Source organism: Ascaphus truei, chromosome 8 (assembly GCF_040206685.1).
Source record: "Ascaphus truei isolate aAscTru1 chromosome 8, aAscTru1.hap1, whole genome shotgun sequence".
Lineage (NCBI taxonomy): Eukaryota > Metazoa > Chordata > Amphibia > Anura > Ascaphidae > Ascaphus > Ascaphus truei.
This window is the reverse complement of record NC_134490.1, coordinates 41533098-41554699: the sequence shown is the minus strand read 5'-3', so window position 1 is coordinate 41554699 and position 21602 is coordinate 41533098. Positions and strand designations below refer to the sequence as shown.

At 45.0% G+C, this 21602-nt stretch overlaps 1 protein-coding gene across 3 annotated transcripts in view; it reads left to right on the top strand.

Annotated features, from left to right (window-relative positions):
* The window catches only part of CERS4 (ceramide synthase 4), a 49420-nt gene that overhangs the window by 24016 nt on the left and 3802 nt on the right, over positions 1–21602 (top strand). For all 3 annotated transcript variants that reach the window (XM_075611659.1, XM_075611656.1, XM_075611657.1), the window contains exons 4-9: positions 2958–3076; positions 4361–4418; positions 9910–9960; positions 12026–12118; positions 14000–14128; positions 17860–17966. In XM_075611659.1, the coding sequence (XP_075467774.1) occupies positions 2958–3076; positions 4361–4418; positions 9910–9960; positions 12026–12118; positions 14000–14128; positions 17860–17966 (557 nt within the window). The remainder of the gene's footprint in view (positions 1–2957; positions 3077–4360; positions 4419–9909; positions 9961–12025; positions 12119–13999; positions 14129–17859; positions 17967–21602) is intronic.

Below are 21602 nucleotides of genomic sequence, written 5' to 3'. Positions count from 1 at the left end.
AGCTGCATGTACACTGCAATACAGTCGCGGGAGGAGCTGCATGTACACTGCAATACAGCCGCGGGAGAAGCTGCATGTACACTGCAATACAGCCGCGGGAGAAGCTGCATGTACACTGCAATACAGTCGCGGGAGGAGCTGCATGTACACTGCAATACAGCCGCGGGAGGAGCTGCATGTACACTGCAAGACAGTCGCGGGAGAAGCTGCATGTACACTGCAATACAGCCGCGGGAGGAGCTGCATGTACACTGCAATACAGCCGCGGGAGGAGCTGCATGTACACTGCAATACAGCCGCGGGAGGAGCTGCATGTACACTGCAATACAGCCGCGGGAGGAGCTGCATGTACACTGCAATACAGTCGTGGGAGCAGCTGCATGTACACTGCAATACAGCCGTGGGAGTAGCTGCATGTACACTGCAATACAGCCGTGGGAGCAGCTGCATGTACACTGCAATACAGTCGCGGGAGGAGCTGCATGTACACTGCAATACAGCCGCGGCAGAAGCTGCATGTACACTGCAATACAGCCGCGGGAGAAGCTGCATGTACACTGCAATACAGCCGCGGGAGAAGCTGCATGTACACTGCAATACAGCCGCGGGAGAAGCTGCATGTACACTGCAATACAGTCGCGGGAAGAGCTGCATGTACACTGCAATACAGCCGCGGGAGGAGCTGCATGTACACTGCAATACAGCCGCGGGAGGAGCTGCATGTACACTGCAAGACAGTCGCGGGAGAAGCTGCATGTACACTGCAATACAGCCGCGGGAGGAGCTGCATGTACACTGCAATACAGCCGCGGGAGAAGCTGCATGTACACTGCAATACAGCCGCGGGAGGAGCTGCATGTACACTGCAATACAGCCGCGGGAGGAGCTGCATGTACACTGCAATACAGCCGCGGGAGGAGCTGCATGTAGACTGCAATACAGCCGCGGAAGAAACTGCATCTAGACTGCAATAGCGGAGCAGCAGCGGCAGCGGGTGCTTTCCCGGAGCTGAGGGAAATTCCACGGCTCACGGGAACATTAGGCCATCTTCATTTGTATATTGGGTGCTATATGTAAATGTACAGACTGGTGTTGCTTTGAGATCACCTTTTAGATGTAGATCACGATAGATGTTAGAAGCTAATAATTATGTTTTCTTTATTTAATGCAAATTGTTACTATTGCTCCATAAAACCGCTCCCTATAATTCCGTCTATAACTCCTGCTATTGCTCTGAATGACCATTCATATAATTCCTCCTACTGTATTACTCCATATTACCGCACCCCATTACTCCATATAACCACTCACTATAACTCATCTTTTTGCTCGATTATAACCCATCCCTGTAACTCCTATTGCCCCCTATAACCCTTCCCCATCTCCTCCTATTGCCCCATATTACCACTTCCTATAACGCCTCGTATTGTTCTATATAACCGCTCCTTATTACTCCTTCTATTACACCAATTAACACACGGTCACCATTTTTAAAGTCTCTATATTGCCACTTTGAGGAACTTGCAGGTATGACAGATAGCAATGTAATTTCCCATAACTGTCAGCTCCCCCATGTAACAGAAAGATACAATGTAACAAATGATCCAGCAACAGAGATATATCTAACACTGGGAACACATCACTACTAAAGAAACTCAGAATGAAATGAGAGCTTTATATTAAAATCTAGCCGTACCCAGCATAACATACGCCGATCTAGGAGATCTGAAAGGTTATTAATGAAACATTACTCTTTCTTTTCACCCCTCCCGATAATGCCGACTCTTGTCCCCACCATCATGCTCTGCTCCTCTTTTGCACTCTTTCCTCCCCTCTTTTTGCAGTCCCTGGCTTACTGTGTCTACTCCTTTCTGCACACACTAAACACTCCCCTCCTACTTCTCTCATCTGTCTCCTTTCCTTGCTGTCTCTCTGTTTCTTCCTCCCCTCTCTTTGCACTCCCTCGTGCCTCATGTGCACACGACTCTCCATTCCCTCCTCCTTGTCATCCCTCTGTCTCCTCCTCTTCCTGCAGTCTCTCTCTCTGTCGCCTCCTGTCTCTCTCTGTCGCCTACTCTCCTTCTTACTTGGGTTGTAGCTGCCTTTAGCTTTTCAGAACCTTAGATGGGAAATTTATGACGCAGGTGACTTTTCTAGGGCCCTACATACAGTATCAAAAACTCCCAGCTTTATAACTAATAAGGCACCAGCTGTGTTAAGAAACACATTTCTTTTACCGGAGCATTTCCTCTTTCTTGGGTTTTTGTAGCCCCCATTTATGGTGGATTGCTACTTTAATAATGTATTTTTGTGTCTAAACCTAGTGCTGTTGTGGATGTTTAGCAACTTTTTTTTTACCTCAAGGAAATGTCAGTTGAATGAGATTATAGGATCATTTTTAGAGTCAGTTCTGCCTAAGACCATTGAGATCTGGTTATAGTGAAGTATTTAATGGGTTAAATGGTCAGTTCCATCCAGACCAGGGGTGTGCAAACTGGGGGGCGCGCAAGATTTTTTTTTTTAAGGGGGGCGCTGGTGGTTGCAGAGGTCCCACACTCTTCCCCAAGGCATTTAAATACTGGGGGACCACGCGAGACCTCTGCAACCTGTACTTACCGAGATTCAGCTGGCTTCAGGATGCGTGACCATGGCAACGTGACGGGGGGCGCGGCAACAGTAGAGCAGGCAGGGGGTGCGCAGCAAAAAAAGTTTGTACACCCCTGATCCAGGCCATATTGACCTAATGACAATAACAAGTATAATGGGTTAAAGGGCCAGTCTCCGGTAGACCAGAGTGACTTTATGACAGTGACAAGTTTAATGGGTTAAAAAGGTCAGTCCAATGTAGGACCAAAGTGACCTAATGACACGAGCCAATAAATAACAGCATTGGTCTTTTCTTTGTCACGTTGACTCTTAGTCTTATTTACGACCCTGTTTTCTGGGTTGTGTTGCAGGCTGAAGTTTGCAGCTTATCTGTGCAGTGTAATATGCTGAGTCGCCAAGTTGAGAAATGGTTCAGATGCCGCAGAAACCAAGACAGGCCCACCACGAGCAAGAAATTCTGTGAGGCCAGGTGAGTGGGTAGCAGTGCTCCTTCACTTCTTCAATGCTTGGTATCTGTCACGGTAACTTATGACAAGATATAACAAACACCAAATATCTGGGTTGAACTGAACAAGGCTTAGATATAATAAAATATATTTATTCCTTAAAAAGGTGAACACAGTAATATAGTACAATTAACAGGCAAGAAGGTAACACTTAATTAGGGTTGGGGAATGGAGAAGTATCAGCTAGCAATTCTCCAGCAATCCGGTGACATTCAAGGTGAAATCAGAAGAACCACAACTGTAGGGTTGACACAGTTTATATACCTTTGTAACCCTATTCTTAACATTGAATACAGACTATTGGTGAACAATTTTCTGTATCCAATCCCTAACGTGGAAACACAGTTTAACCCATGCCCCCCAGCTAGTTAGCCCATGCGTACTGGGACTCTGAGGGTCTTATTTCTGTAGCCCCATAATTAAATCAGGGGCGACGACCAGTCTACCAGATAAAGTATCTGGCAGGATCTTCATTGTTTGTAGGTGTAGATATTACACTTACAAACCACTCCAGTTTGATGCTTCTCTGCCCTCAGGTAAACAGTTAGAGTGGCAGAGTCTTTTGATGAGTACTTGGTTCCTAGTGTAAACAATCAGGGCAGTTAACTTTTGATCACAGGGCTTATGCTAAATCATCCGGCTGCCCTTCCTGACCTATTAGCATAGCAGATGGAGTCTGCATTTTCAGAGCAGATCCAAAATACCATATACACTTTAATATCTTCACATATTAATAAGTTCCGTTCTGGTGGGCCCAGTGGGTCAAAATTTTGCCAGTTTCTAATGCCTACAGTGACTACATATTGGCCAAATTTCAACTCTCTGCGACCTCCAGAACCGGAGATACAGAAATGCACTTTAAAACATTTTTAAAATACAGGATTATAATGAAACATGGGAACAGGGGAACATACATTTTCCTGACATGACAAGGTGTAAGCCACATTCCTGGACCGCAGTCCAGTTAACCCCTTGCCTCCCTGGTGAGGTCGGGAGGTGGCCATATGGGGTGCAACCCCTTTAATATCGGGCCAAACCCCCTCTCCCTCTACAGTATCCATAACAAAGCTCTAGCCTGGATTTCCTCTTACCTCCCTCATCGTACTTTCAGTGTCTCATTTGCTAACACCTCAGAGCGATGTTATAACGTGGAGAGCGACATAATAACATGCAGAGCAATGTAATAACATGCAGTGAAGGGGTTGATTACAACACGGTTTAATAAAATATCTCTTTTTTTCCTTAAGCTGGAGGTTTGTTTTCTACCTTTTTTCATTCATCACTGGCCTCACGGTTTTGTACGACGTGAGTATACACTCTGATTATTCATTACTAACAGTGTGCTTGAAAAATATATTATATATTGGTGATTTTTCTCTGCTACTATAATAGCCAATCAGTGCCAGTTAGTTTAACACCATTGCATTGCCAATGTCAGGTACAGTGTTTGGCATACAGAGAGCACAATATTTATTCTGCTAGTATACAAACCAGCCAAACAGCTCCAGTTGGTTTAACACTTTTTTTTTTAAACAAAAACCAGTACTAAAACCGAAACACACACAAACATATGCAACACAGTATGGCAAAAAATCATGGAGGATCAATTAACCAGTGTCAAACACATTCACACACCAAAAAAAATTCAGCATTATGAACCAATGGTGGAATATATGGCGATGGTCTGAGTATAGGCAATGATCAGAGACACACTCCAGGATGTTTTAAGTATGAAAAAGATAAAATGCCAACATAGCATAATTCTGTAAAACACTTTATGTAAGCAGGAAAGAATAAAATCAACGTAGATACAAATTGTTAAGAGCGTATTGAGCTTACAGACTCCACCAGCATGAACACAAATAGTCTCCCCACGCAGTCACCTCCACGTGGAATCAGTTCTATTCTTGGGTAGTCCTCAAAGGATATATGTGCAAGCTGGACAAGGTCCTCTTAGGCTCAGTGGAATAACGCAAAAAACGCAAAAAATGCGTTTCACCTGGCAACCAGCTTCCTTGAGGGCACAATATCCAAGTCTACAAAGTCTGTTTTTAAATAACAGCCAATTTGCGCGCCGTTGTACAATCCGTGACATCAGATACATCATGATGGATAGAATTACACTTCCACTGACAACAGAACTTTAATACAATAAAGTAATAAACAGTGGACATGGAATGACGTTCAGGAGTGACAATCTGTATCAATGAGAGAGAGGTTAGATACAGAACATGATAGAAAGGGCAAAAACTAGGCTAAAACATAGTAGAATAGCAAAAAGCTAGTAGTAAAATCAAGAACTATATATATACCACACTTATTAAGGTTATGGTGGGTAAAATAAAAGTGACAAAAACCCTCCACAGTAAAGCATATAGCAAATGGAAATATTACTGTATGTTCACTTGCATGCATGCCTTAGACAGGTCTGCAACCCTGTCTTTCACCATTATCGCCCAGCACACAGCACTTCCACTGCAGCAAGGGATTCTGGGAAATGAAAAGGTGGCACTTTGTGCTCATTTGCATGTCATTTCCCAGAATCCCTTGCTGCAGTGGAAGTGCTGTGCGATAATGGTGAAAGATAGGGTTGCAGACCTGTCTAAGACATGCAAGTGAACATACAGCAATATTTCCATTTGCTATATGCTTTACTGTGGAGGGTTTTTGTCACTTTTTTTACCCACCATAACCTTAATAAGTGTGGTGAATACCGACTCTTAGTCTCAAACCAGCATAGCCAGCACAACCAACCTCACACTGATGATACCCATCAAGGTTGAAACATGTCTGTGAGTGGGTTTACTGGCTTTGCATCTCACCCCAGCCTATGCTTAAAAGCTGTGTTTAAAACAGCATGCATTGGCTTAAGGGTTGCTCGTGTAATATGAGCTTTAGACAAAAGGTGGCACTGTGTGCTCATTTGCATATCATTTCCCAGAATCCCTTGCTGCAGTGGAAGTGCTGTATGCTGGGCGATAATGGTGAAAGACAGGGTTGCAGACTTGTCTAAGACATGCAAGTGAACATACAGTAATATTTCCATTTGATATATATATATATATATATATATATATAAAACCATAAATAAATATGTACAAATCCAATTCCAATTGAGGCCAAACTTATAAAAGTCAATATCAACATTTAGACCTACAGGTGACAAAGTCCCAAGTCTAAATATCCAAAAGGTTTCCCTTTGGGATAAAGTTCTGACTCAATCACTCCCCCCAATTTAAAGGAAAATGTTTGAGTGAAATAAATGTAGTTCCTGTGGGATCAGAGTTATGTACAATACTTGTTTATAGTCAAGTGGGTCCCTATGGCTTTCTAGCCCTATGTTCCAAGATCCTAACACGCAACATCCTAGTTGTTCTACCACTATATGCTTGCCAGAAGGGCAATAAAGGAGATAAATTACAAAATCAGATTTACAGTTGATAAATTCCTTAATGTTTAAAAGCTCGCCAGTCTTCTCCGATGTAAAATGGAACCTTTTTGTCACACTGTGTGGCACTATTTAGTGTTTTTTCTCTCATATCCCACGAGAGCTCTGCTCCTGTTTTGTTCTCTACCGTGTTTTTGACCCCGGGCAGGATTTTGGAGCAGCACCTCGCATTTATTAAACGGGTTGTATTTTATTTTACCCCTTCGTATATTTTATCACCAACATCAAGTCACAATTATCACTTGAAATAAGTTTTTGCGCTGAAACACTTTTTCTCACACATATATGTGGGTGTGGTCAACGTGTTTAATCAATTATTTAATTATAATATTATAAATAATAATTATTATTTAATTGAATGCGTTTGTGGCCTCTCCATCAGAGAAAGGGTTAAAAGGATGTCTCATGCACTGTGTATAGCTACTGTTAGTGTAGCGTGTAAATATAGGGTCCACAGATATGTCCTCATTTTTTTAACCCCCTTCAGTGCCAGAGGGGCATGCAACATATTGAGTCTTTACCAGGGCCTCTCCTGCTCTCTTATCCCACATTGTTGTATTGAGTAACTACAGATTAGCAGATTAGATAAAGAGACCTTGGCACATAGCTGTAAAATGATATGGGAGATAATGCATGGGATGGGAATGACGCCCTGGGGATATAGGAGCGAGGGGGGAGGAGAAAGCAGTGAGACAATTTTCAGGAGCGTCCCGTGTAGCAATAAAAGGCAACAACAACACAAAAAAAATCTTTCCTTTTTCTGCCGTTGAAATCTTACATTGTAATTGCAGTTAGGCAAAAGTGCATGATGGGACGGTTCTACACAACCATGGTGGAAGACTTCGGTCAAGCCCTCCTTGTGCAATCCACTATTTGTTCTTAAACAGGTCAATCCCTCCTAGGACTTAAGTGAACTAAGGACTTTGACATTATCCTTTTGTGTGCCGGCACAGTGGTCACAGTTGAAAGTGGTCACGTAACTGCCGTGGCCCTTAACCTGGGAATGGGCAATGAGGAGCCCTCCTCTTCCAATCCCCTTCACTACAGATCATGACCTGGGCTCCATGGTAACGCCGGACACGATCTAACCTGAAAAATAAAAATTCCTTGAGCGTGACGTGGTCATTACATCACGGAGCCCAAGAACTACCAGACCCCATGACAAAGTGACTATGTCTTGGGGCACTCAAAGGGTAAAAATACTCAGGCTTTTTATGAATTCACCATCACAACCCATCATTTTTTACCGGTATAAAGTGCATTTCTAAAAACCTGGATTGTTTTAAAGCAGCAGTCTGCACTGCTTGACTTTTTTGTGGTGGGGGCATTTAATTTTTTATAACCTAAACCGGGTCCCCCAACCTTGTTCCCGAGTGTAGAAGACGAGTGCAGCGGTACAACCAGGGAGATATAGATTGGGAAAATAAACCTTGGCTTTTTTCAGTCCGTAGCTTCAAACAATACAGCTTTAAGGCAGCACACACAATCAGCCTTATCCTTTGTAAGGGCTAACTAATACTTCCCAGTCCCTATATGCAGGGCTGGGAGAATATGCCTCTTACCAACCTCTCACCCAATGTCCAAGGAGGTGATATTGGGCTTTTTCCCTCGCTCTGGGTTGGGGTCCATGAGGTGCACCTCCTGGCGAGTTCCAGTGGCCGCTGTGTCATGGAATAGAGGGGCTGGTTCCCTGGGACCCCTCTCTGCCAGCATTCACCTCCCATGTGCTGGAGCAGGGGTGTGCAAACTTTTCAGTGTGCGCCCCCCCTGCCTGCTCCCCCCCCCTGTTACCTGGTGGCCGGCCTCTTCTGACATCATGTGACCCCCCTGCGTCATTTGATGCCACGTTACCATGACAACACATTGCTGGAAGCCCTGTCACTCCGAGATATAACTGGTTTTGTCCAGCAGGCGTGAATACTTGCCCGGTGGACAAAATATCGTCGTGGGGTCAGGCTCGCTTGCTCCAATGGATAATAGAAAGCTGCAACATCACCTGGAGATGTGACACCACGAGAGGACATAGTGACTTTGTATTGGTGACACTGTGGCAATATTTGTAGATTATTTGCAAATATCTCAGGAATCGGGAGGAACGATAAGAAATAAAAGGGAGAACATTGGGGACTGCGGCTTTAAATGGTCAGTCCTTTCTTGGTCCAAAAACAGTGACATTTTTAATTGGTTAAATAGAGGAGAAGCTGATGGACACTTTTTGCTAAACATCATTTGTGAAACATTGAGCTTTTCTATTGCAAACAAAATGTTTAGGGTTTTTTTTTCATCTTTCTCTAACATCCTTTGTAGATAAGAATGTTTGTCAGTCCTCAAAGACACAGATTCATTGTTTTGTTCCCTTCTTTGTTTACAAAGGAAATATGAAGCCATCAATGGTCAAACTGATGAACAGAAGTAGCTGATATGCTGCATTTTAGTGTTCCTGAAGAAAAGCAAAACATATTTATTTATCACAAGATGCAATTAAGGAAATCGGTCACTTTAACCCTTTGCGTGACTGCTTCTGTGAGCGATCATGTCATTGCGCTCCATAAAATGAGCACAAAAATTGTATGACGTTGCAGCTAGATCATGGGCCCCCTGGAGTGCCAGACCCAATGACGTAGTAGCTATGTCCTGGGGGACCCAAAGGGGTTAAAGCAGCAATCCTGTCTATTCTTTTTTTACATGGTTCCCTCCTGGGGATACAATATGGCTGCCCAATCTGGCAGTTTCTGATGGCTAATAGGAAGGTGTGGCTTCCTATTGGATGGTACCGTCGGCCATATTGAATTTTACCGAAATGTTTTTGTATCTTCAAGTGATTGAATATTTCTAAGGAGCCAGTGATAGAAAAAAGATTTTTGGGACCTAGTATGCTGATACTGCCTCCTTGGGATCAGAGAAGGTCTTCCTAAAGTAGATGAATTAGTAGATGAATTCAAACATTTCTTAAATAAGAACGTAGAAGTGTAAATTAGTAAATAAAAAAAGGAGCTGTGCTGTGGGCCTGTGAATAAAAAAACACTGGTACTCTGGGTGAGTCAATTAGAAAGTACTGTAAATAAAAACCGAGTTGCACTGTGTGTGTCAGTAAAGTAGTGGTAATTTGCATGTGTAAACATAAAAAAAGTAGTGGTACTCTGGGTGCAAAAAATGTAAAAGTGGTAATCTGGTTTGGGAAAATTAAAAAATGGTCCTCTGGTGTGACAATTAAAAAGCTGTACTTTGGGTGAGAAAATAAAAAGTAATGCTAAATATAACAGCAGTAATAATCTGGGTATGTAAATTAAAAAGTAGTGGTACATCATACTTCAACCACTACACCTCTGGGGATTTTTGTTGTTACAGAAGCCGTGGCTTTGGAACCAGCGCGAGTTCTGGACAGAATATCCTTATCAAGTGAGTATCAAGAGCAGCAGGCAGTGTGAAAACAAAGCCACATCCTAAATATATAAGAACTGCTTGAGATCAGAACTTCCTTATCTCTCCATGCAATCGGTGCTCAAGTGGAAATGTCTGTTAGAGCTGCAGGGAAGTGACGCCATTGAAAGCATAGGTGTCAAATGGTGACATGTTCTCAGAAACGTCAAAATATTCATATGCAGCAGTCTGCACACTGCTCCCCTAAACGCATACTACAACCGTTCCTATAACTGCTCCTATAACCACTCCCTATATATCCTCCTTAACTGCTTCTATAACTGTTATAAATAACCCCTCCCCTAACCACTCCCAATAACTGCTCCTGTAACGCCTCCCGTAACCGCTTCCAATAACTCCTCCTCTGCTCCCTATAATCACTTCATATAAGTTCTCCCCTAACTGCTTCTATGATCACTCTCTATAACAACCTCCTAGCTTCCCCTATAACCAGACCCATATTTAGGCATAGGCCTATTGGGCCCCGCTCTCTTAGCCACAACAATTAAACTGATTGCCGGGGGAGAGCGTGGTGCCTTCGTAAAGGTCTCTTACCTCCTTCTGCAGCAGATGTCACGTGGCGATGCGTTGCTATGACAACATGGCGTCCCATTGTCATGGAAACGCATCACCACGTGACGTCGGGACGCTACAAGAGGAGGAGGCCAGGGTGGCAAAAATGTAAGTGCCTATGGGCGGGAAAATTTAAAAAAATGTCCCTGCCTATAACCTCTCCCCTAAATGCTCCTATAACCGCTCCCTATAACTCCTCTAACTTCTTTCAGAACCTCGCCCTATAACTCTTCCCCCAACTAGTCCTATAACCGCTCTCTATAACTCCTCCCCTAACTGCTCCTATAACACATCATCTAACTATTCTTATAACAGCTCCCTATAACGGCTTACCTAACGACTCCTGTAGTCACTTCCTATAACTCCTCCCCTAACTGCCCCTATAGTCTCTCCCTATAACTTCTCCCCTAACTGATCCCTATATAACTCCTCCTCTAACAGCTAATATAACCTCTTACTATAACTACTCCCCTAACTGCTCCTATAACCGCTCCCTATTAATCCTTTCCAAACTGCGCCTGATTCTGAAGTAATGCTGCAGTTCGTGACACTTGATACATATCCCCTTTAGACTTTGTAATTGAATAATCTAGTAGGTTTGCTGATTTTGGCTCCAGGAAGCCTTGCTATGAAAACAGAATAATACTTGTAATTGAATATGCAGTAAATATAGACTGGTTAGGAGGGAGAAGTTACAGAGGTGAATGTGAGCAGGGAGATGGGATGGGAGTGTGAGTAGTGAGAAGAGTGGGAACTGTGAACAGGGAGATCCGAAGGAGGTGTGAGCGAGAAGATAGGAAGGTAGTGGATAAGGAGGTAGTGTGCGCAGAGAGATGAGAAAGGAGTGTACGCAGGGAGATGGGAAGAGAGTGTGTGCGAAGGGAGATGGGAAGGGAGTGTGCACAGGGAGATGGGAAGGGAGTGTGCGCAGGGAGATGGGAAGGGAGTATGCGCAGGGAGATGGGAAGGACCCTCTCCCTTGCTTTATCACTTATCCACACTATTTATAGGTACAGTATGTATGTATGACTTTATGTATATAGCTCCATTAATGTACATAGCGCTTCACAGCAGTAATACACGTGACAATCATATAAATAACAAATAATACAAATAACAGATCATGGGAATAAGTGCTTCAGACATAAAAGTAACACTTAGGAAAAGGAGTTCTTGCTCTGAAGAGTTTACAATCTAATTGGTCGGAGGAACATACAGATACAGTAGGAGGGCATACTGATAAGTGTGTCAGGTGTATAGTGTTAGCCACGGTGCTACCCATCTGCTTCGTTAAGCAGGTGTGTCTTAAGGTAGGTCTTAAAGGTGGATAGAGAGGGTGCTAGTCGGGTATTGAGGGGAAGTGCATTCCAGAGGTGTGGGGCAGTCAGTGAGAAAGGTTTAAGGCGGGAGAGGGCTTTAGATACAAAGGATATCTATCCTCATACTGTTGTTCCCCTTTTCTCTGCCGCAGCCTTTAATCCTGTCTCTGTACTGGTATTATATGCTGCAATTGGGATTCTACTGGTCACTGCTTCTCACCGTAGCATTTGATGTGAAGAGGAAGGTGAGACCTTGCCCTGTCTGTCCCTCCCACCGCAGGGTGACACAGTGAAAAGGGGCCTATAGCCCACGCAGTCTTTCCGTCATGTGTGTGTGTCACATAGGGCCCTCCTGTGAGCACATGACCTGCATACGGGACAAGGGTTAATACACAACTCTCTAGCTGGCCCACTTTACACCTTCCGCAAAGGTCCCTAAAATGAAAAATATCTCCCCTCAGTCTTTCCCAAAATACCATCTGTCACGACCAGCACACTTGTGAGCATGTGACTTAGATATGCAACCAGGGTTAATACACATGGCTACTCTAGCCAACTCACCTTTCTCCTGCGCAAGGTACTTTTAATAAGTTAATATTCACCCCTTACTAGATTACAATCATATCTACCTGCTTCCACCACCCAAGAAATATGCAAAAATATGTCATTAATATATATCTGCCAGGGTCTCAGGTCTGTTTATTAAAGAAAAACTATGCACTTAACACACAAAAATCTGTTGTAGCATAATGTGTCCGAAAATTTAAATACTCTCTACAAAGCGTGCAACCAGTTCAATCAGAGCCCAAAGTATCACTTATTAAAGTTTGGCTTTAATATACAAAAAGACAGTGCTTAGATTACATACAAATTAATTACAAGAACATACAGTTACAATAAATGCAGAACAGTTTCTTAAAATAAAAGGATAAAACAAACAGAAATCCCTAAACGGTAAGTTACAATATGTCAGGGGTCCTGTCTCAGAGAGGTCACTAGAGTAGAAGAGAATTCACGTGTCCCGATACCAAAACACACCTCTGTTAAATTCTGATTTTAATATTACCTTGGTGAGACTTTTGTACTATCTCTTCCCCATTGAAACAACATAATTCCACCCTGTCATAAATCAGCTACTGGGTTGACAGTTTTACCACTTAGAAGAAAAAGACGAAGTTTCTTGATGTTTACAGTCTGCCTAAATATATGAAAGGCCTCATATCTTAATTTCTCTAATACTTAGACAGACGCATCTTCACCGTTGTTTGTGTACTTCACATACATGCCTGCATATAAAATTGATAGCATTTACATCTATTTTTTGCAGGAGAAACAGTTATCTGTCTTTTGCACGTCTTACCCATGAAGTGTGTGGTATGATTTGATTAATATAATTGCAACAATGCCAAATATATACCTATTATAGTTCAGAATAGATGTCGTCACATGATATCCTCATTTTTAATAAAGTCCTCCAACTAAGTGGTGACCTGTTTGTCACCTCTCTTTGTGATGAACAAGGGATCATTCAAGAATGTTACAGTTTTCTTTGAAGCTGAAAGCCCAGTATCTGGCTATCGTCAATAGTCTTCTAAACTACACACATTTCACTTTTCGTGGGCGATCAGTGATAGCCCCTCAATTAAGCCCTCTTTGTAGGTTAGCACAGACACAGGAAGGGTCTTGATCTGTCATAAACACAATTTCTAACCCCTGAAATACATGATCGATTAAAATATTTAATATTCCCCGCCATTTTTATTACAATATATTAAGTTTACATTGACTGAGTTACCAGGCTTGAATCATTTTTTTTATCAAAAGATGCAGCTAAATGACTCCTTTGTTATTAGACATAGGATCAACATTTTGATTTTCACTAATAAATGACAAGCCAATTTGGGAGGAGCGCAGATTATGCATATTTGTTTGTCATATATACATAAATATATTATTAGATAGAATGATACATCGTTTCACATATTAAATAGCAAATAAAAATACCACTTAAGAGCACATGCACATATTAAATAGCTACATATTGAAAAATACTCAATCACATAAACACGCACACAAACTTTCCTGTATATACTATCAGCACAATAAGATCTGTTTGTGCCTTCTAGGATCTGAAGGAGCAGATAGTCCATCACTTTGCCACGATCTTCCTGATCATGTTCTCATACTGTGCTAACTACATCCGTGCAGGGACGTTGGTGATGCTTCTGCATGATGCTGCTGACCACATTTTGGAGGTAAGGAGGCATGTGCTGGGAACAATTAAGGAAATGTGATAGAGCTCTGCAGAGTGAGGACATGAAAGAGCTAGGAAGCATGAATTCTTCTTATCTCTCTCTCCTTGTCTCTGTCTCTCCTTGTCTCTCTCTCTCTCTCTGCCTCTTATCTCTCACTTCCAGCCTCTTATCTCTCTCCCTGCCTCTATCTCTCTCTCCGTCTCTCCTCTATATCTCGCTCCCTGCTTCTTTCGTGTTCTCTCTGCCTCTATCATGTTCGTCCTGCCCTATAACTCACTCCCTGCCTCTACCTCTTGCCCTGCCTCTACGTCTCTCTCTCTCTCTGTCTCTGCCTCTATCTCTCTGTCTCTGCCTCTATCTCTCTGTCCCTGCCTCTCTCTCTCTCTGTCCCTGCCTCTCTCTCTCTCTGTCCCTGCCTCTCTCTCTCTCTGTCCCTGCCTCTCTCTCTCTCTGTCCCTGCCTCTCTCTCTCTCTCTCTCTGTCCCTGCCTCTCTCTATCTCTCTGTCCCTGCCTCTCCCTCTCTCTGTCCCTGCCTCTCTCTCTCTCTGTCCCTGCCTCTCTCTCTCTCTGTCCCTGCCTCTCTCTCTCTCTGTCCCTGCCTCTCTCTCTCTGTCCCTGCCTCTCTCTCTCTGTCCCTTCCTCTCTCTCTCTGTCCCTTCCTCTCTCTGTCCCTTCCTCTCTCTCTCACTCCATGCCTCTATCTCTCGCCCTCCTCTTTCTCTCTCCCTGCCTCTAATTCTCTCTCCCGGCCTCTAATTCTCTCTCCCGGCCTCTAATTCTCTCTCCCGGCCTCTAATTCTCTCTCCTGGCCTCTATCTCTTTCTCCCTGTCTCTCTCTGCCTCTCTCTCCCTCTATCTCTCTTTCTCTCCCTGTCCCAATCACGCTCTCACTGCCTCTATCTCTCTCTCCCTGTGCCTCTCTCTCTCCCTGCCTTTATCTCTCTCTTCCTGCCTCTATTTATCTCTTCCTGCCTCTATCTCTCTCTCCCTGTGCCTCTCTCTCCCTGCCTCTATTGCTCTCTCTGCCTCTATCACCCTCTCCCTGCCTCTATCACCCTCTCCCTGCCTCTATCTCGTTCTCCTTGCCTCTCTCTCTCCCTGCCTCTATCTCTCTCTCCCTGCCTCTATCTCTCTCCCTGCCTCTATCTCTCTCTCCCTGCCTCTATCTCTCTCTCTCCCTGTGCCTCTCTCTCTCTCCCTGCCTCTATTGCTCTCTCTGCCTCTATCACCCTCTCCCTGCCTCTATCACCCTCTCCCTGCCTCTATCTCGTTCTCCCTGCCTCTCTCTCTCCCTGCGCCTCTCTCTCCCTGCGCCTCTATCTATCTCTTCCTGCCTCCCTCCCCATGCCTCTATTTATCTCTCCCTGCCTCTATCTCTTCCTGCCTCTACCTCTCACTCTCCTGGCCTCTATCTCTCCCCCTGCCTCTATCTCTTTCTCCCTGCCTCTATTTATCTCTCCCTGCCTCTATCTATCTCTTCCTGCCTCTATCACTCTCTCCTGGCCTCTATCTCTCTCCCTGCCTCTCTCTCTATGCCATGGGACTGACTCTTTAACCCATTAAACACGTCACTGTCGTTAGCTCCCTTTTCTCCTACTTTTAAATACGGCGATTAAAAAAAAAAAAAAGGAGGAGCGTGAGCCTGGCACGGAAAATGCCATCGTTTTTCACCCCCTCCAGTACAATAGAAAGGTATTTCGAATTTCAAACCACATAGTAGGGAGAACAAAGGTTCTTCTTATAGTGAAATGCAGATCAGGCCCCTGCAGAATCAGCATCTCAAACCACTCACTGTGCTCAGGGAAAAAAGGTCCTTTGAGATAGAGCTGCGACATGTGCAGACAGAACAAAGCCGTATTATGGCCCCCATCCTACTTCACCATCCGTCTTCCATGTGGGAAGGGGGAGAGAACAAGAGCACGAGACTTATGTTTAAGGCAAAGTGTAAAGATAACCCAATGAATAAAGTGCAGTGCAGCATGATATTGCCAGAATATTACAGGGTCAGCAAAGTGACCTAAAAACAGTGATGTGTTAAATGGTCAGTCCCATATAGAAGCAAAGTGACCTAATGAAAGTGACCTGTTTAAAGGAATCAGGACCATGTAGGAGCAATGTGACATAACAGTGACATATTTAATAGGTTGAAAGGCCAGCCTCACAAGATCAAAGTGACCTAATGACAGTGATATGTATAATGGATAATATTGTCAATCCCGTGTAAGGCTAAAAAAAAGATATAGTAAGAGGGAGCAGTGGGGACAGAGGCACAATGACAGTGATAGAGAAATGTGACAGTCACAGTAAGAAGGAGCAGAGGGGACAATGACAGAAATCCAGAGGTTATTATTAGAAATGATGATAACATCATCAGAGTCCCTCAGCCCCCTATCTTATATGTTCACTAAAGTGATAAAGTTAAATAGTACATGATATAGATATGGAAACCTTATACATTGGACTCCAGCTGCCATATAAATGGGTTACAGATGTATGGGACTATCGGACAAGCAAAAGAATAATTTGCGTCCACAGTTAAAGGTGCCCTCACTGTGACATGCAAAGTTAATAAACTATACCATGTAACTGCTTCTCTGTTACTAATTAAGGGGACGGTCCCTCCTAGAAACAAAGTGTACCAATGGCAGTGACAGGGTCTCCTCTCTGTGATACCTTTTTTACCCAATTCAGACACTTTAAAAGTATTTTTTAATTATTATTATTTTGTTTGTAAACATGGTGATTTTAGACGTGGGAGGGGTTTGATTTCCTCTGGCTGCTCCCTTTTGTCTGATATCACTGTGTGTTCAACAAGAGTTTGCAAAGGCATACCCCTGCCCCTACTTCCTCTTATCTTTATTGGCTATCTGATAAGGACAGGGTGGGAGAAGGGTAATGAAAACACTTGATTGACAAATAGCTTCCATCCAGAAGCCCAAAATCAATTAAATGTGTAATTAATTTCTAAAGAAAGAAAAGTAGCCAAATATTTGCTATTAGCACAGTTGCATTAGTTTAAGGAGGCTAATTCGATAACATTCTTTACAATGGTTGTTTTTTTGGCTGGCTTGGTGGGATTGTACCTTTAGGCCACCACTTCAGGCACTGAGCACACAGCGACCATGGTAACGACCTGGGATTGGCTGGTGATACTAGTGCTGTTGGTTACGACCTGGGATTGGCTGGTGATACTAGTGCTGTTGGTAACGACCTGGGATTAGCTGGTGATACTAGTGCTGTTGGTAACGACCTGGGATTGGCTGGTGATGCTAGTGCTGTTGGTAACGACCTGGGATTGGCTGGTGATGCTAGTGCTGTTGGTAACGACCTGGGATTGGTTGGTGATACTAGTGCTGTTGGTAACGCCCTGGGATTGGCTGGTGATGCTAGTGCTGTTGGTAAAGACCTGGGATTGGCTGGTGATACTAATGCTGTTGGTAACGACCTGGGATTGGCTGGTGATGGTAGTGCTGTTGGTAACGACCTGTGATTGGTTGTGATACTAGTGCTGTTTGTAAAGACCTGGAAGTGGCTTCTAATCTTGGTAATGATTTAGGATTGGCTAGTGATGTTGGGGATGGCCTGGGATGGGTTGGTGATGATTTAGGATGGGCTGGTGATATTGGTGATGGACTAGTGATGGTGGTGATGACTTGAAATTTGCTGGGAGCCTCTGTCAGTAAAAGTTTTTTGACCTTGTTCACAACAGGATATTCTCTTTCCTTCCCAGTTAGCGAAGATGTTTAATTACACCAAGTGGAAGAGAGTGTGTGACGTCCTGTTCATTGTCTTCGCTGCGGTTTTCATTGTCACCCGCCTGTATCTGCTCCCCACAAGGTGAGTCCTAGAATTTACTCTTCACTTCCCCTATGTGGAAGTCACGTGCTTGTCTAGTTCTTACACTTATATACTTCCTGCCAGATCATCTCTACTGAAAATGAAACGATTGGACAGACACATCCTTACCCACACTCATTTTTTCCTTCGCTTTAAGGGTCAGTCAAATGTAGGACCAAAGTGACCTAATAACAGTGACACGTTTGAAGAGTTAAATCAGGGGTGCGCAAACTGGGGGTGCGAGATTTTCGGGGGGTGGAGGGGCACGGCGCTTACAGAGGCCGAGTTACAGGCTTTGTCCCATGTAGGAGCAAAGTGACCTGAAAAGATTGACATGTTTAACGCTTTGAGTGCCCCACAACGTAGCTACAATGTCATGGGTTCTGGCCCCAGGATGTAGTAGCTACACCCCCCAAAAAATGCTCGTTGTCTTAGGGAAGATCTGTGAAGCTCAAGCAGCGACGTCACGGTGCCACGGCAACTAGACGCATCGCAATATGACGTTACGTAGCGTCCCGCTGTCATGGCAACGCGGTGTCATTTGATGCCGCGCAGCCAAGTTCATAGGAGTTGTAGGGGGAGATGTGGGGGGATGCCGGGAGGCACCATCGCACCACGCAGCTGCAGGTAAGAGCGAATATTTTTTTCCATTTTTCTCCGGGTCGGCCTTCAGTAGAAAGGGGCAACCCTCAACTCTACTGATTTACTAATTAACGTACCAATGTAATAGACTTTCTTCAGTAGATTCAATCATCCTTAAATGAAAACTTGCGCTCATTTGCTTTCTGCGTAAAAGTTATATGTTTCTATTTGTTCTTTGGCAAACTATGGCAGCTTAATTAGATTCAACTAATTGATAAAGGGTGACAAATTTGATCAACAATGTTCCTGTATTTGTAACAGTTTCCAAACAGAGATTAGGTAAAGCCTTTTAAAACCTCTAAAACATTTATTTACTATCAAGACATTGAAAGTGTAAAAAAAAATTTAAATCACCTATATTTAACCCATTAACAGTGTGATCCCACATAAACGTCTATAAACAACCCTTTGTAAACAATTTAACAATCAAATTGATTTGATCACACTATCCTTAGGGGCCTCTGAATGGGGAAGTGTTTGTCAATCAACTGTTTTCGTTACCCTAAGGCTAAGGCCCCGCTCCCAGAGTCAGCGCGCCCACACTGCAGACAGGCGGTGCGCTGACATACACAGACCGCGATATGCGGTCTGTAGGGAGCCGGAGCGGGAGGTGGGCGGGAGGGGGAGGTTTGACAGGGAGGGGGGCGTGGCTTGAGTGGAGGGACCCGCTACTCTCCCCCCCCTCCCTCCACGGACTCGGGCTGGAGCTGCTGAGGGTAAGTAAAACAAACACATACACACACACACAGGCACACACAGGCACACACATACACACACACAGAGACAGAGGCAGGCACTCACGCACTCATACACACACACACACAGACAGAGGCAGGCACTCACGCACTCAGGCACACACATACACACACACAGACAGGCACTCACGCACTCAGACACACACACAGACAGGCACTCACGCTTTCACTCCACACTCCTCCCCGCTCCCCGAAGCCTCTCCTCCTCCCGAAGCCTCCCCTCCCCATTGGCTCACAGCCACACCACGTGATGCGTCAACGCTAGGGAATACCATTTTCTTGTGTCCCATAGCGGCTGACGCGCCACAGCGTGTAGTGCTCTGTGCCGCCAGGGGGGACCGGGACCGGCTCCGCAGGATTCCCCTGCTGGTGGGGAACTCGCGTGTGGCCGCCCGCGCCAACGAGCGCAGCGGGACCGAGGCCTAAGGCTGCGAACCCGCTGCAGCCGGCAAGGCGCGCAGCCGCGAACCACCAGACCCTTGCCCGAATGGTCCCTGCCCCCGCTGCCTCCTTCCGGCAGGGCTGACTACGTACTGTGACGCGTCAGCCGGCCGATGCTGCAAGAATCTAGTGATTTTCGGCGTTGACGCGTCACGTAGTAAGCGAGTCAGCCAATGGGGAGGAGGGGAGGGAAGGAGCTAGATGGGAGGAGCCTTTGGCGGGGAGCAGGGAAGGAGCTGCGGGTTATTAAAGTGTGTGAGTGTATGTGTGTATGTGTTAATGTGTGTATGTGTGTGTGGACGGCACCACGATCAGAGCCCGCCCCCCTCCCTCCCACTCCCGCCCCCCTCCCTCCCACTCCCGCCCCCCTCCCTCCCACTCCCGCCCCCCTCCCGGCTCCCTACAGACCGCATATCGCGGTCTGTGTCTGTCAGCGCCCCGCCTGTCTGCAGTGCGGGCGCGCTGACTGCCTTAGGCTACGGCCCCGCTGCCTGCACTGCACGTGTGCCTGCGAGGCTGGCGGCGGGTGCAGCCGAGTCCCCCGGTCTGCAGTGAGCTGCAGTGGGAAAGACCAGCGGGCGCTGCAGTAGCCAGCGTGGACCTGGCCTTAGTCCACCATGTCGTTATCTGAGACCCAATAAATATAAGGGGAGTGGAAGAGAGGGGCTTTGCCTGTGCAAACTCCTGTTGAACTCACAGTGATATCAGGAAAAGGCAGCAACCAGACTAAATCAAACTCCTCCCAAGTCTCAGCTCACCATGTTTACAAACTGACTTTAAAACATGATTTAAAATTCTTTTAGGCGTCAGGTTTAGGTAATAAAAGGTGTCAATCACTCAGCTATGAGCCATAAACATTTAAATGTAGAATAAAAGGAGACCACACACTCAATTTGCAGGCTCGTGGTCTTAACAGCATTAATTCATAAGGAACACTTCTTTGAAAATAAAAAGCAATTGATTTTCACCAGAAGGTGTTTTTTAAGGAGCAGGCAATATATAAATAAAGCGACGTTCCAGGCCCACGGCGGCCTTTCATCAGGAAGGCGATCCCAATATATCAAACAAATGCAATTTAAATACATGATGACAGTCCACTCCCAGGACCGGAAAATGGAGGATGTCATTTCCGGTGCAGCCGAGGACGCCGTGGGCATGTATTTAAACTTAAATTAGTTTAATATATTGTGATCACCTACCTGATGAAAGGTCTCTATGGGCCTGAAACGTCGCTTTATTTATATATTGCCTGCTCCTTTGAAAATAAAAGGCAATTGATATTCACCAGAAGATGCTTTCTAACAAGTGATCCTTATGAAATAGGTTGATGCGCAGTCAGTGCTGTCAGAGCACGCAAGGTGTTAGGAGTGTCCTGGGAGCCAGTGATGCCGCCTGGGATTAGATTAGTGGTTTCCACTAAGGGCCCAGTTAGACCCCAGCCACGGTAGTCTTGATTGTTGTAGGGCTGCCCATAAATTAGGGACCCTTCACTGTAGTGATACCAGCTGCAGAGCGGAACAGACTTCAGGAAGGAACACCTCAGGCCCAGAGACAAAGTGAGCGGCTGCCGGTGTTAAGGAGCGAGGGGAGTTTATTTGGAGGCTCCACATCGTGGGACACCACGGATGCCAGTCTCCTAAGAGGGAGGCTATTGCTGGTCTGAAGACAAGGCTGAAGGGGAAGGAGAAAGGTCAAGACAAGTCACCTTGAGAAATAAGTCTGAAGAGCAAGAACCAGAGCTCGGGCTGGGAAATACGTCTGAAGAGCAAGAACCAGAGCTCGGGCTGGGAAATACGTC